The 13,820-nt window shown below is 36.0% G+C and overlaps 1 protein-coding gene across 4 annotated transcripts in view; it reads left to right on the forward strand.

Annotated features, from left to right (window-relative positions):
• Nucleotides 1–13,820, forward strand: part of VPS8 (VPS8 subunit of CORVET complex) — a 233,582-nt gene that overhangs the window by 156,281 nt on the left and 63,481 nt on the right. For all 4 annotated transcript variants that reach the window (XM_019735832.3, XM_074328957.2, XM_074328952.2 and 1 more), the window contains exons 39-41: nucleotides 826–929; nucleotides 4,897–4,978; nucleotides 5,322–5,404. In XM_019735832.3, the coding sequence (XP_019591391.3) occupies nucleotides 826–929; nucleotides 4,897–4,978; nucleotides 5,322–5,404 (269 nt within the window). The remainder of the gene's footprint in view (nucleotides 1–825; nucleotides 930–4,896; nucleotides 4,979–5,321; nucleotides 5,405–13,820) is intronic.

Here is a 13,820-nt window from a genome sequence, read left to right on the forward strand (position 1 = left end):
TAATTAAGAGACTGCTGCTATAGTGCAAATAAGGTGATGAAGAGTTTCGCAGAGTAAAAGTAGTGGGCATATGAGAGTATGGAAGTAGAATTAACAATATTGGCTGTGTGGGTAACAAAATTGAATGGGTGAATGAGAGAGAAGCATCAAAGGTGATGAAGGTTTATAAACTAGTTGACTTAAAGATGATAGTTCCATTAATTTAGTTTGGAATTGTAGGGAGAGGAGTAGATTTGAAGTGAGAAAAATAGGTTGGGTTTTTCATATAGAAAGTTCAAGGTGATTGCAGGACATCCATGTAGAGACAGATGTCTTAGAGTCCGTTGAAAATTCAACCTGCAGATTTTGAAAGGAATAAGGGATGGAGGTGTATATTTGAAAGTTATTAGCAAGCATGTGAAAATTAAAACCATAAGAGTGGCTGAAATTACTGAAAAATGAAAAGAAAAGGGCCTAAAGTATTTAGTATCTTGGAGGAATACCCACAATTAAGAAACAGAGGAAGAAATAGTAGAGAAGAAAGGTGAAAGATAATCTCTCCACTAATCCACAAATAGATAATTGGGAATTTTCCATAGCTAAAGCATATTAAATTGCCAAATTTGGTGTACTTTATATGTCCTATGAATGTTTAACATTGATATAGAAAAGTATTGCACAGAATCATCTGGTTTTGAATCTACTAAACCTCGGTATCGGGTCTTATCGATGATTATGTAATAGAAAACTAAAGGTATACAGAGAAATTTTTTTAATTTTTTACAGAAGCTTTGAGATTATCATTAATATATCCTTAAGTGATATTAGCAATTTTTCTGAATCTAGACACCAAAGAGGATCCCTCGTTGAAGGATGTTGAAGATGCTGTGGCAGAGACAATCGCCCTTTGCCAGAGAAATTCACATAATTTGAACCAGCAGCAAAGAGAGGTAGGAGAATGACTACTTAGGTATTTAAAAGTCTGTTCTGGTCTGAAAGTAGGAATTAATTCTATTTCCACTGCCCTCTCAGCGATCTGAGTTCAGTCCAACTGGATTTTAATCACTGTTTAGTGCTCCCAGGTGTATAAGACTCCCAAAGTTACTATGAGGTTTGCCTGCCCTCTTGGTTCTCACAAAAGGCTTTATATTCTTAGATTTGGCTGTGCCGCAAAACGTTGGTGTGTGAATACTAGATGTCCTTGTTCTCTTTGGACTGAGATTTTCTGTATTTTGTGTAGTAATATTGTAGATCTGTCATCATTTATCTTCTATTCCCCATGGATGAAAGTGAGCATGAGGAACTGGAGGAAAACCCTTCGGGATACAGAGAAAGCTGGAAAAGGTTGAGGAAGGTTATGATACAGTAGTTCCCAACCTTGGCTGCACATTAAAGTCACGTGGGAGCTTTGAAAACTCCCAGCACACACACTGCACCCCAGGTCAACTAAAGTCTCTGTGGCTGTGACCCAGTCATCGGTATGTTTTAAAGCTTCCCACATGATTTCGGAGTGCAGTTAAGGTTGGAAGCACTTCTGCAACAGATTCCAGACTGCAGTAAAGGAGAACACAACACTGAGCTCCTGTGCAGGTGGGAGTCACAGCAGGGAAGCAGAAACTAAGGGGGCGAGATGTGACTTGACAGCTAAGTTCTACAGTAGTTTTAAGAAGTAAAACTTTGGCAGCGTGATATGCATATGCGTAAGTCCTCTGGTGCCTGGCCCTCCAGGCTGTGGCCTCTCACTTGCCACTACCTGGCCTCTTTGCACTGCCTGGTTTTCTGAAATGGGAAGCAGGGTAAATGTTTCAAGTTAGCCATACGTGTTACAATGGCAATAATAAACTTGGTTTGTTTTCTGTTCTTATGAGATGGGTAAACTTCTTTACGTTTTTGTGAAGGTTTTTTTTTTTATTAGTTTCAGGTGTACAAAACAATGTAACAGTTAGACATTTATACCCCTCACAAAGTGATAACCCGCCTTCCCCAATCTCCTACCCCTCTGACATCATATATAGCTGTTACAGTTCCACTGACTCTATTCCTTCTGCTGTACTCCACATCCTGTGACTATATATGTATATAATATTAAAATATAGTTAACATTCATTATTATTCAGCTTCAGCTTCAGGTGTACAGTGCAGTGGTCAGGCACCTACACCATCCATGAAGTGGTCTCCCTAATAAGACAAGTGTCTATCTGACCCCCTACAAAATCTTTACAACATTATTGATTATATTCCTCAAACTGTCTTTCATATGTGAAGGATTTTTAAGATCATAAAATTTGATAACTCTTTAGAATATAAATTATGTATAACAAGCACATTTACCTAATAGATGTGACTATTTTCTTTATTAAAATTTTTTTGTGTGTAAAAAAAATACATATCCGTCATTAAAAAAAAAAAAGTCCTGCAATACAGAAACTTACAAAGAAGGATGTTTTAAAAAATTACCCTGGCTTTGCTGCATCTATAGCAAAGGATAAAGTGAGGATGCAGACTATTCTCAGCAGTCAGACTGGACGTCCTAGAAAACGTGGACGTCACTCCGCAGGGACCACAGTTACTGTGAAGGGCCTCAGAGGCACCCTGTGGAGGGACTTCCATCACATCCATGTAGAACTCAGTCTCCCTGGAAAGAAAAGAAGAGGCTCCGGTGACAATGGTGGGGACATAGGAAGGAACTGGCTCCTGTTCGCACTACCTGTCACATACAGAACACGATCGAGGGTTACATTGGGCTTCTGAAACACGATGCGGTCTGCGCGAGCTCACTTCCCCATCAACGTTATTCAGGAGAATGGTTCTCCTGTTGAAATCCGAAATTTCTTGGGTGAAAAATATATCTGCAAGGTTCGCATGAGGTCAAGTGTTGCTTGTTCAGTATCTCAAGCCCAGAAAAATGAGTTAATTCTTGAAGGAAATGATACTGAACTTGTATCAAATTCAGCTGCTTTGATTCAACAAGCCACAGCAGTTAAAAACAAGGATATCAGAAAATTTTGGGATGGTATGTGTTTCTGAAAAAGGAATAGTTCCGCAGGCTGTTGAATAAGATCTAAGTTGTCCAGCTACAGAAACACCGAGATGTTGAGTGATTCCTCAGACTCTTTTGTGATATTTTAAAGATGCAATCAAAATCATGTATTGAAGAAAAAAAATTACCCTGTAGCTATCCTATCACGCAAAAATAACCATCATCATTTGGTAAATATCACTCTAGATATTTTTATCTGTCTTGGTTAACATGATTTTAGAAAAATTGAATCAAATGTTTGCTTTTAAAAATAAACCTGGTATACAATCTCATTTAGGAAGATTATGTAAAACTAAGGAATTTCTAAATTTCAAATATTTATTTACCATACTATTTTTTATAAATGTCACTAAAGTTTTAAAAAATATGAAGTCTAATAGGTTTTCAAATACATTTCAGTTTTTTATAATATCTGTGATGCCAAGCCGGTAAGGAAATTTGCATGCACTCTTGCTTGCTCTAACCTCTCTTCTCCAACCCTCTTAATTTTAATTAGTTATGTTACTTTACCTTATTAAGGTTAATAACGCGTTCTTTCCTGAATCCATAGTTCTCATAATTGTTTAATTTTTATTTAAATGGATTATGGGTTTTACACCAGTCCTTTTGCCATGATTTTTCCATCCTAAGTTTTTATTTTCATTTATCTTTTGGTTAGCTGGCTATATTTGGACATGGTTGTACTTTGATAGAAAAACAGAAAAGGGCAAAATTGTTAAATTTATGTATATACATATTTAATACTAAGCCTTTTTAATTTTTCAACCCATCCATCTCCTCTCTAATATATATGTGATATTCTTCTTCACATGGAAATTTTAAGGAAAGATAACAATTATGTTATAAATAGAGCGGTTCATGTTTACATAAGCTGAAATATGTCCAGGTTCACATATATTAACGGTAGAATTAGATATAAAATCCATGCCTCTAGAACTTTGGGGATTATTATGACTGTATTTGAATCTGTATCTTTTAATCAGAAACAGGAACAAAGCCTTTGATGTGGCAAAAGGGAAATTTATATTTTTTTGTCAAAAAGTGTCTGAATTAGAATTTGTTTAATCAAGATATTTGATGTTGCACTTCTTTATGATGATAAAGATTTTTCCTAAGTCTTAAGTGTGCAGAATTTGGAGTCAGATACCAATTTACTGGCGTTGTGATCTTTGGCAAATTATTTAACTTCTCTAAGCTTAATTTTCTTCTTGCAACTGAAGATAATGCTTACTGTATAAGGTTACTATGAGACTGAAATGAGAAAATGTATGTAAAGCATATAATACAGTGTTCAGTGTAATAGGAATAAATACACGATAGCTCTATCTCGTGATGTGGTTGCAAATGTTAATTGAAATAATGTTAACTTCCACTTCTTGGTCTGTGATGACTAAGGAAATACAAAATAATGCTTGATGTAGGAAAAAACTTTGGATAACCTTTATTCATATATCTTGTTTGACATAGTTGAAGAAAAATGGGGGGAAGGTAGGTGTAGGGGGTGTCTCTTTCCTTCTGCAGTGCACAGGATTATTTAGACTTGGTCGGTGATGCATTTATACCAGAGTAAGTCAGAACCTAGCAGGAGGCTCTGTCCTGGCTCCATTGAATCCACCCTCCTGAGACACAGAAGATTGCAGTTCTGAGGTCTACACTTACTTAACTTCAGCTTCCTTTTTTCCCCAAGGTGTAGGGTAAAGCTATCTTTTCTAGCTATGGTCTCTGCTTTTTATTGTCTTTTCTCTTCCCAGTCAAGTGTTCCATCTTTTTCTAATTTTACCAACAAATGTATGTGGAAAGTACATTTCAACCTGTGAAACACTATGCTGATGTTACTTAACAATAACAACACTTTTGTTTTTGTTTTCCTCTGACAGACACTCTGGTTTCCATTGTTGGAAGCAATGATGGCCCCTCAGAAGCTGTCTAGTTCAGCTGTACCTCATGTACACTCTGAAGGTAAGTTGATCAGAATCTACCTGTACCATTGCCTCATTTTTATCTGCTAAAGATAATCATTGTGATAACCTTTTCCAATTATCATATCTTTCTTAATGAAATCATATTGTAGTGTTGATCTCATCTTTCAGGTTCAATTCTTTCTGTGGCACCAATTATATCGTTTGTCTTGACTAGTAATAGCTTTGCAACTTATCAATACTTAACCTTAAAATATCAAACTAGCCTTGGTTAGCTAAGTTTCTAGAAAACTATATGAATCTACCATTTCCCACTGACTTGTAAGAAAAACCAAAAACTCTTATTTTAAACTAACCTTAATATTAATGTTTTATTACAACAGCTCTGAAATCTTTGACCATGCAAGTTCTAAACAGCATGGCAACATTTATTGCCCTTCCATCAATCTTGCAAAGAATCTTACAGGTGAGTTAAAAAGGTTAAAAAATTCGATGTTGATCAATTTCAGCTAATACTTTAGTTATATATAAACAACAGCAAATTGGACTAATGTTTAAAGGTGTCTCAAGCATGATGCAGGTAATTTGGGGCATTAGCTAAATATCTAACTCTCATCTTGAATCTTTCCTAGCACTCCAGTGGCATGGTTTTGCCTGGCACACACTAATGACCCTCATGTTAACTGCTAGCTCGGGGTTTCCTATTGGTGTGCTCACTGGGAGAGAATTACCATTATTTCCAGCTGCTTATACTTTTAGATCAAAAAAAGATAACAGAAACATTAAGTTAACATAATCATTTCTTAATCATTGGTTGTTACTTAGGTTGTCTAACTCATAGTAAAACTTTCTTTATGTCCAGAACTCATCCCCTACTTTAGATTCTAGCAGGCTTGTTGGCCAAAGCTTTTGGAGAAAACATCATTCTAGCCTGTTTTCTTCAGCAAAAAGGCCTGAGCCTTTCCAACTTCATCAAAAGGAGAACATTAACAATACACTAAGATATATTTTTTTTTAAATCTGTGAACATTCTTGGGGAAACAACAGGAATCCTCCTTGGAGTCCATTTTGTCTTCCTTCACTTTATGCAGTATAGAGACACACCAAGAAAAAAAAAAGATAGTAATACGATGCCATTGGTCTTTATAGTTTTCAAATGATTTTTATCCAATCAAGAATGTCCCTGTCAGCTCTCTTTTAAGATTCTCCAAGCCCTTCTTCCCATCTGGTATTCAGCGTCTGGGCCTTTGCTGATAAAGACCACTGCACCCAGTAGTCTGTCATCACATAACATCTTATCATTGAGACGGTCTCTTTACGTATGTTATCTCATTTGATCCCCGTCGTCTTTGAATAATTCTTTGATATAGACTACTTCTCTTATATTCATTTAAAAATGCATTTCTCGTAAGGTTTTTAATCACATGAAAGAAATATCTCCATAAGGCAGGAATACTTTAATTTACCAAGTAAATTAGGAAAGATGAAATCCTAAAGCTCAGAGAGGCTTCTCTTTCAGTGTATGCGTTTTGCTTTATGTTGAGCTTTAACCACACTTTCTGATACATAAATTATAATAAGTAAAAAATCTATTTTTCCCTTGGCAAAAACATGATTTTAAAAAAAATTTCTATTTTAAAATTCATGTCTTTGAAGGCTTTTGATACTTGAAAATCTTTGCTTTATTTTGAGTTATACTGGCATTCATTGTAATTATATTCTTATCATTTTCTACCCTCAGTGGTTATTAACTCCTGCTAATCAGGAGGGTATGCTAGTTCTTAAATTCCTTATTTGCACATTTGTGATTACTATAATAACTCTACCTTATATTTATAGAGAGATTTTTATTTTTTCATGTTACTTTCACAGATATTATCTCATTTAAAGCACACAATCTTTGAGGTAGGGTAGGGCTACCATAAAGTTTTCTGTTCACGAAGGGTGAAACTGAAGTATAGACAAGTTAAGCACCTACCCCACCATTAGTGGCAGAGTTTGGATACCCTCAAAGTCTCTTAGCTCCTAATTTGTGCTCTTTCCTATTATATCATGTAAGCTTTTTCATTTGTTTCAGCCCCTGATCTTTTGAAGAGTTCATTATTAATTAGTTTATTAATTATATATTAACCTGTTTGGTCATTACCTATATAGATGAAATGCACAGTTCTTACCCTAAAAAAGCTCTTAGAGACAGAAAAAGGTTGCCAATTCAATCCCTGTATGGGCCACTGTGAGCTGCACCCTCCTTAAAAAACAAAAAAACAAAACAGGCCTTGGTCTATGATAGACAAGAGAAGAAAATGTTCTAATATAACTATTCACAGGGCTCTAAGCAAGTAACAGTAGCCACCTTCAAGGGTCATCTGCTCTGAACTCCATGAGGGTGATTGTCACTCTCCATCCCTATACTTTCGGTCCACGGGATTATAATAGGAACAGCCACCGGAAAGCGTGACCCTGCCTCCTGGCTCTACCTGATTGACTCAGGGTGGGCAACTGGCCTAAACAGGGCCAAGCAGTGTCCTTTACTGGAAATTTTAGAACTGAACTTGAGAAAGGCGAGCAAGTCTCTCTTCAGGTCTCTGGATTATATAAGTCACAAAGTTCAGGAGCTGGCATTGACTACTTTTCCATCATATGGACCGAAATAGTTAAAACAAAATAAGTTAATCTATAGAGAGGAGGAGAAGAATGAAGTAGACACGCAAAGAGGAAAATAGACAAGACCATAGAGAAGCAAAAAGATACAAGAAGAGGATTCAAGACAGTGGGAGAGGAGAACACACAGAGAGAAAATCCTGATGGCATTGAGTTCCTAATTGTAGTTCTTAAGGCTTACCTACATTCCTTTACTTGGATCCTTGAAGTACCCCAGTACCTTAATAATAATTATCTTTCTTGAATAAGTTAGGATGAGTTGGATTTATGAATATATATATATATATATATATATATATATATATATATATATCAATAAAAGTATATATCTGAAACAGACTGGGGAATTTGGAAAGATTTCTTGGAGGAGGTGATATCTGAACTGAATCTGAAAGAGCCTAAAGGAATCGGGAAAAAAGAGATAGGTCTATTCTAAGCAAAGTGAATTATATATACAAAGAATTACAGGTAAAACATGGTACATATGGGGAGTTGTAAGTGTTTATGTATTCTTGGAACATAGGACAAGAATAAAAGTGAATCACAGAGCTAAAATTTGAAGAGACAGACTGGGAATGTCTCCTTAATTGCTTTGTAAACCATAGTAAGGACTCTGGGTTTTATTTTTAAATCAGTAAATTCTCATCATAGGATTTTAAGCAGAGAAATAATGGAATGAGGTTTCTCTTTAGAAAGGTCACTCAGCCTATGTTATACAGGATAAATTGGAAGGGATCCAGAATGAAGGTGTAGCGATACGTGGAATGCAATCGGTACTCAATGTTTGTTAATTGAGTTACATAGAATGGATACTAGAAAATGGATTTGGAAATTACTTAGTTGATAGAATCCACTTGATTCTTCGACTATTTAGATGTAGATGAACACAAGAAGAACCCAGGTAATCCCCTGATATCAGGGTTACATGGCTAACAGTGAGCAGTGGGGAAATACAAAACTGGAGTTTATAGGAAGAGGTAAGAAGTGGAGATATAGACTTGGAAATCATCCACATAAAAGTGAAATTCAATGAACTTTGGAAGGAAGTGAATGAGCAAGAAAAGCAGAAGGCCAGAAATGGAGTTCTAGGAAACAGCAAAGAATCAGGATATATATTTTTTTCTGTAAGTACAGAGGGACCTTGGGGATACGACTATACTTTGCCTCGACTCTATCACTATCACCTCGCCCAGAGGCACCTGGCATATAATAGGGACTCAATACATATTTTTAGCACGTAAAAGTCAGGGGTGGGAGAATTACACTGTGGCTAAGATGGAGTAACAGAAACTGGATTTACCCTCCTAGTTGAGACAACCAAAAAACTGGACAAAACATATGAAATAGCAGTTTTCAAAAAACTGGATATCAGGCAATAAAGGATGGTGATTACTGAGAGATCAGAAGTAAGCAAGGTGAGCCCTGTCTGCCCCAGCTTAATGTTTTGATAGAGTGTCCAGGAAATAGTGTAGGAAGGGGGATCCCAAGAAGTTTCTGGAATACTGATTGATTTAAAATATGGAGCTGAGAGTCAAGAGAGACCAAGGTTGCCAGAGTTTGCTGGGCAAGTACCAGGAGACAACCCTGGGGATGTACCAAAGGCCATCCTCAAGTATAAGTTCCCGATCTGAGGAAACTACCTAAGCCAGGGAAAGAACCACCTGAAAGGATTAAAGGGAATAATACTCACACTCACTCAGGGCCAACAATAGTATCTTTCCTACTAGTGAAGACTAGACCTCATAGTTCACAGAACATTGGGTAGAGTGCTCAAAGGTCCTTGGTAGTGGGAAACAGTTGGCTAGCCCTAGACTGACTAAACATAGCACCAGTCATGCCTTACAAAGCTCAAAGGCAAGACCTGAAAGGATCGAACTGTTTCCAAGTAATTCAACTGCATCCCAGAACAAAGCTTAAAAATACTTTTAGAAATATAAAAACATTCAGGTCCCAACGGTGTAAAATTTACAGTGTATGACATTGAATCAGAATTTATTAGGTATGCAAAGAAGGTGGAAAACGAAACCCAAATATGACATGGATATTAGAATTAGCAGACAAGAAAATCAAAATAGAAAAAAAAAACGTTAGTGAACTTGAAGACAGTGATACAGACGATCCAAAATGAAACACTATAAAGTGAATCAGAAAAAGATGAACCAGAGCATCAACTCTGGAACAGTCAGCTGTGAGACACTTTCAAGTGGTCCAAAATATATGTACTTGGAGTCCTGAAAAGGGGGTCCGAGCAGAAAAAAGCATTTGAAGAAATATTGACTGAAAAGTTTCCAAATTTATTGAGAATTGTTAGCACACAGATAAATAACCCCAAACTCGAAAAACATAAAAACTACAAGGCACATTATAGTTGCTCAAAATCAATGATTAACAAAAAAGCCTAAAAGTAGCCGGAGAAAAAAGACACAAAGGATCAAAAATAAGGACAACAGCAGATTTCTGCTGAACACTTTTAACCACTTTGACTTAGTTGATGTTTATAAATCAATTATAGCCGCAGAATACGCATTGTTCTCAAGTGTATATGGAACATTTACCAAGATAGACCATATTCTGGGTTATAAAACAAGTCTCAATAATTTCAGTGTTTTGGATTTTAACCATTCTAATAGGTGTGTAGTATCTCATTGTTTTAATTAGCACAACCCTGATGAATAATGACAATGAGCATCTTTTCATGTGCTCATTTGCCATCTGTATATCTCCATTGGTGAGGTGTCTATTTAGTTCTTTTTGTCTGCTTTTTAGTTGGGTTGTTTGTTGTTGTTGTTGAGTTTTAAGAGTTCTTTGTATATTTTTTATACAAGTCCTTTATCAGATATGTGCTTTGCAAATATTTTCTTCCAGTCTGTGGTTTGTCTTTTCACTCTTTCAACTGTCTTTCACAAAGCAAAAGTTTTACAATTGTAATGAAGTCCATCTTTTCAATTTTTTCTTTCATGGATTGTGCTTTTGGTGTTGTATCTAAAAACTCATCACCAGGCCCAAGGTCATCTAGAATTTTTGCCATGTTATCTTCTAGAAGTTTTATAGTTTTGCATTTTACATTTAGGTCTATGATCTGTTTTGAGTTAATATTTGTGAAAAGTTTCATGTCATTATTCTGCATGTGATGTCCAGTTATTCCAGCACCATTCATTGAAAGGACTATCCCTTTCTCCATTGAATTGCCTTTGCTCAGTTGAATGTACTTAAGGGGGTCTATTTCTGGGCGTTCTGTTCTTTTTCATTGATCTATTTGTCTAAGTCTTTCACCAGTGCCACACTATATTGATTATTGTAGCTATAATAAGTTTTGAAGTCGGGTAGTGTTCTCTGACTTTGTCATTCTTCAGTATTGTGTTGGCTATTTGGGGTCTTTTGTCTTTCCACATAAACTTTAGAATCATTTTATCTGTATCCATAAATTTGTGCACTGGCATTTCAATTGAGGTTGTCTTGTCTGCTTTGGTATTAGGATAACGCTGGCCTCATAGAATGAGTACAGAAATGTTCCCTCTGCTTCTGTTTTTGGAACAGATGGTAGAGTATTTGTGTGATTTCTTCTTTAAATATTGGTAGAATAAACCAGTGAAACCTTCTGGGTCTGGGGCCTTCTCTTTTGGAAGGTTAGTACTTAACTGATTCAATTTTAAGAGATACAGGTCTATTTACATTATCTATTTCTTTTTGTGTGAGTTTTGGCGGATTGTGTCTTTCAAGGAATTGTCCCAGTCCGTTTAAGTTATCAAGTGCTCCAACCAGGGATTTTTATGTACCTAGGTGTTTTTATTTTTTTAATCCCCCTCATCATCATTTTTCTAATCAGTTCCAGTGTTTAACCCATTTTAAATCTTCCCCACTAGACTATTTCCTGTCCCAGGGCAGTGCATGGGATATAGTATCTACTCAGTTAATAGTAGTTGGGTCAGTCACCTAATGTCCTGAATAGTTCTCAACGGTTTATAAAGCACTTTATCTCCTTTGATCTCTGCATACATTAAGCTGGGGAAGTAGCGGTGTCCTCCTGTTTCTCATGAGGAAAGTGCCTCTCAGAAAGGTTAAATAACTTGCCTTAGTCATGTATTAAGTGAGCACAGCTGGAACATTAGCCTAGATCTTCTAACTTGGAAAGTTAGCCCTTTACTTCTGTACCTAATACCAGCCATGGTAGTTTTCATATCCACCTCAGTTTATCAGGTCCCCTGGGGAGACATAGGGAGTGACAGTTATTTAGATGCACCGTTGCTCAGATATTTAGTTTTTTTCACAGGAGATGTTTACGTGTGAAAAGGTTCTCAAAGATCTTCCTGACCTCTAAATGGCTATTCAAACTGATGCCTGGTATCTGAATTGTACAAGTTTCTTTCAGGAACATTAGATGATAAGTTAGTGTTTCTAAGGGATCATGTTTGTGTTACATACACTCTGTCTTCACTGCTTGCTTTTATATCTTCCCTCTATGGCAAAAGGAATCCTTGGCTTCTGAGAAGCTATTTATGGCTGTCTTACTGATGGAGTTAAAGCAAACAAATGATTTATATGCTAACCTGTTGAAGGCATTATTCACATTTTAAACTAATGCTTGATTAATAAAGATTTTAATTTTATAACAAACCACATGCATGATACAATAGGTACTAAAAAGCAGTAGAGAAAAACGTGGTCACTGCATCTTTTTCTAATGAGCTTTAAAAAAAAGAAAAACAAGTTGAGGTGAAGTACCCAAGTTTACCCTTCTAGTTTACAAAAAAGTTAAAGAAAAACCTCAGTAGTTATTCATTGCCCGAAGAATCTAGCTGACATCTTTGGAAAATAATTTGAAAACCTAGTGGATTGTGTACATGCTGTGCTAGAAGCCTTGAGCTCTCTTTTGCATTCTATAATTTATGTGTTGTCCCAGCATGAGGTAATTTTCATGATTTTGCCTTTAAATTATGCATATTAAAGTGAAATGTACTGATATAAATATGGACATGACCTATAAAGATTTCTTCTTTTTACCAGAATTTACCCTTTTAAAAACCTCCTTATTCTCCAAACCACCCTTGTCATAAACAAATGACAGAGCTTTTCTATGCTAGAGCAATATTAGTGTATTAAATGTACGTACTGTAGTATTAGGTTGCTGCAAAAGTAATTGCAGTGTAAAAGGTTGAAAATAATTGCGAAAACCGGAAGTACTTTTGCATCAACCTAATAGATATTATAATAGGTTTTTTATAATAAGGCATTACATTATATCTATGGATACTTTGAAAAATAAGTATTTATTAAGAGCTTGACCAAAAGTGTAATTGAGAGTAAGTTCAGAAGCATTAACATGGGTCTATTTTTATGCAAATAAAATTAAAAGAAAAATTTGTCTGGTGGGTGTATGTATGGCCTGGGTTGTTTTTCTAGTAAAGAGTCTGAGATAGCTATAGACTTGCCTTTTGTAAACGATCTGCATATGTTTGACAGGTTTCTTTAGCTTAGTGATACAGTCTCTAGCTGTGAAACAGAAAACTTCCTCGCTAAGCTTAAGTGGCCTGTTCAAGCCCAAACTTATGAACTTGTTAATTAGTACACAGATACGTAAGAATAGTTATTGTCTACCTTCGATTTCTTCAGCATAACTTCAGCACGAGGGACCGGGAACTTCAGGCAGACAATCTTGCGCTGCTCTAGCACTGAAAACTGATCTTAGTTAGAAATTGCACCCACCCCATCTTCAAGAGCCATCATTGGAGCCTAGAAGAGAAGAAGAAGGAAATCCTAAGACTGTTGTGTTAGAGCAGGAAGGCAGTTTCTTCTCACACATCTGAACCTCTCTTCTAAGTTTTTCCTGCTTTACTGTTTTTATCTTTTATCTTTCCTTTTTTTTTTTTTTTAAAGAAGAGTTTATTTGAGCCAAACAGAGGATATGCCTGGAAACAAGATCTCAAGAGACTGAGAAAAAATGCTTCTGCTTTTGTCTCTTTTCTTTCTTAACATCTGAACTCAGTTATTCTTACGGCACCAAGGTTTTAAGAACCCCTACTCCCTAAGAAGTAACTAGAAATGTTATCCATATTTTCCAGCAAACATTAGTTTATCATGTGGTTATCCACATCAGTTACCCATGTTATCCAGCAAGCATTAGTTTGTTATTGAGTTTATTAGTTTATGTATATCCATACTTGGGAAACCAATATAGTGTGTTAATTAAAAACATGGTTTCTGAAGTACCTATTCAAATCCCA

Source organism: Rhinolophus sinicus, chromosome 17 (genome assembly GCF_057876585.1).
Source record: "Rhinolophus sinicus isolate RSI-liver-muscle chromosome 17, RSI-T2T, whole genome shotgun sequence".
In the NCBI taxonomy this organism is placed as follows: domain Eukaryota; kingdom Metazoa; phylum Chordata; class Mammalia; order Chiroptera; family Rhinolophidae; genus Rhinolophus; species Rhinolophus sinicus.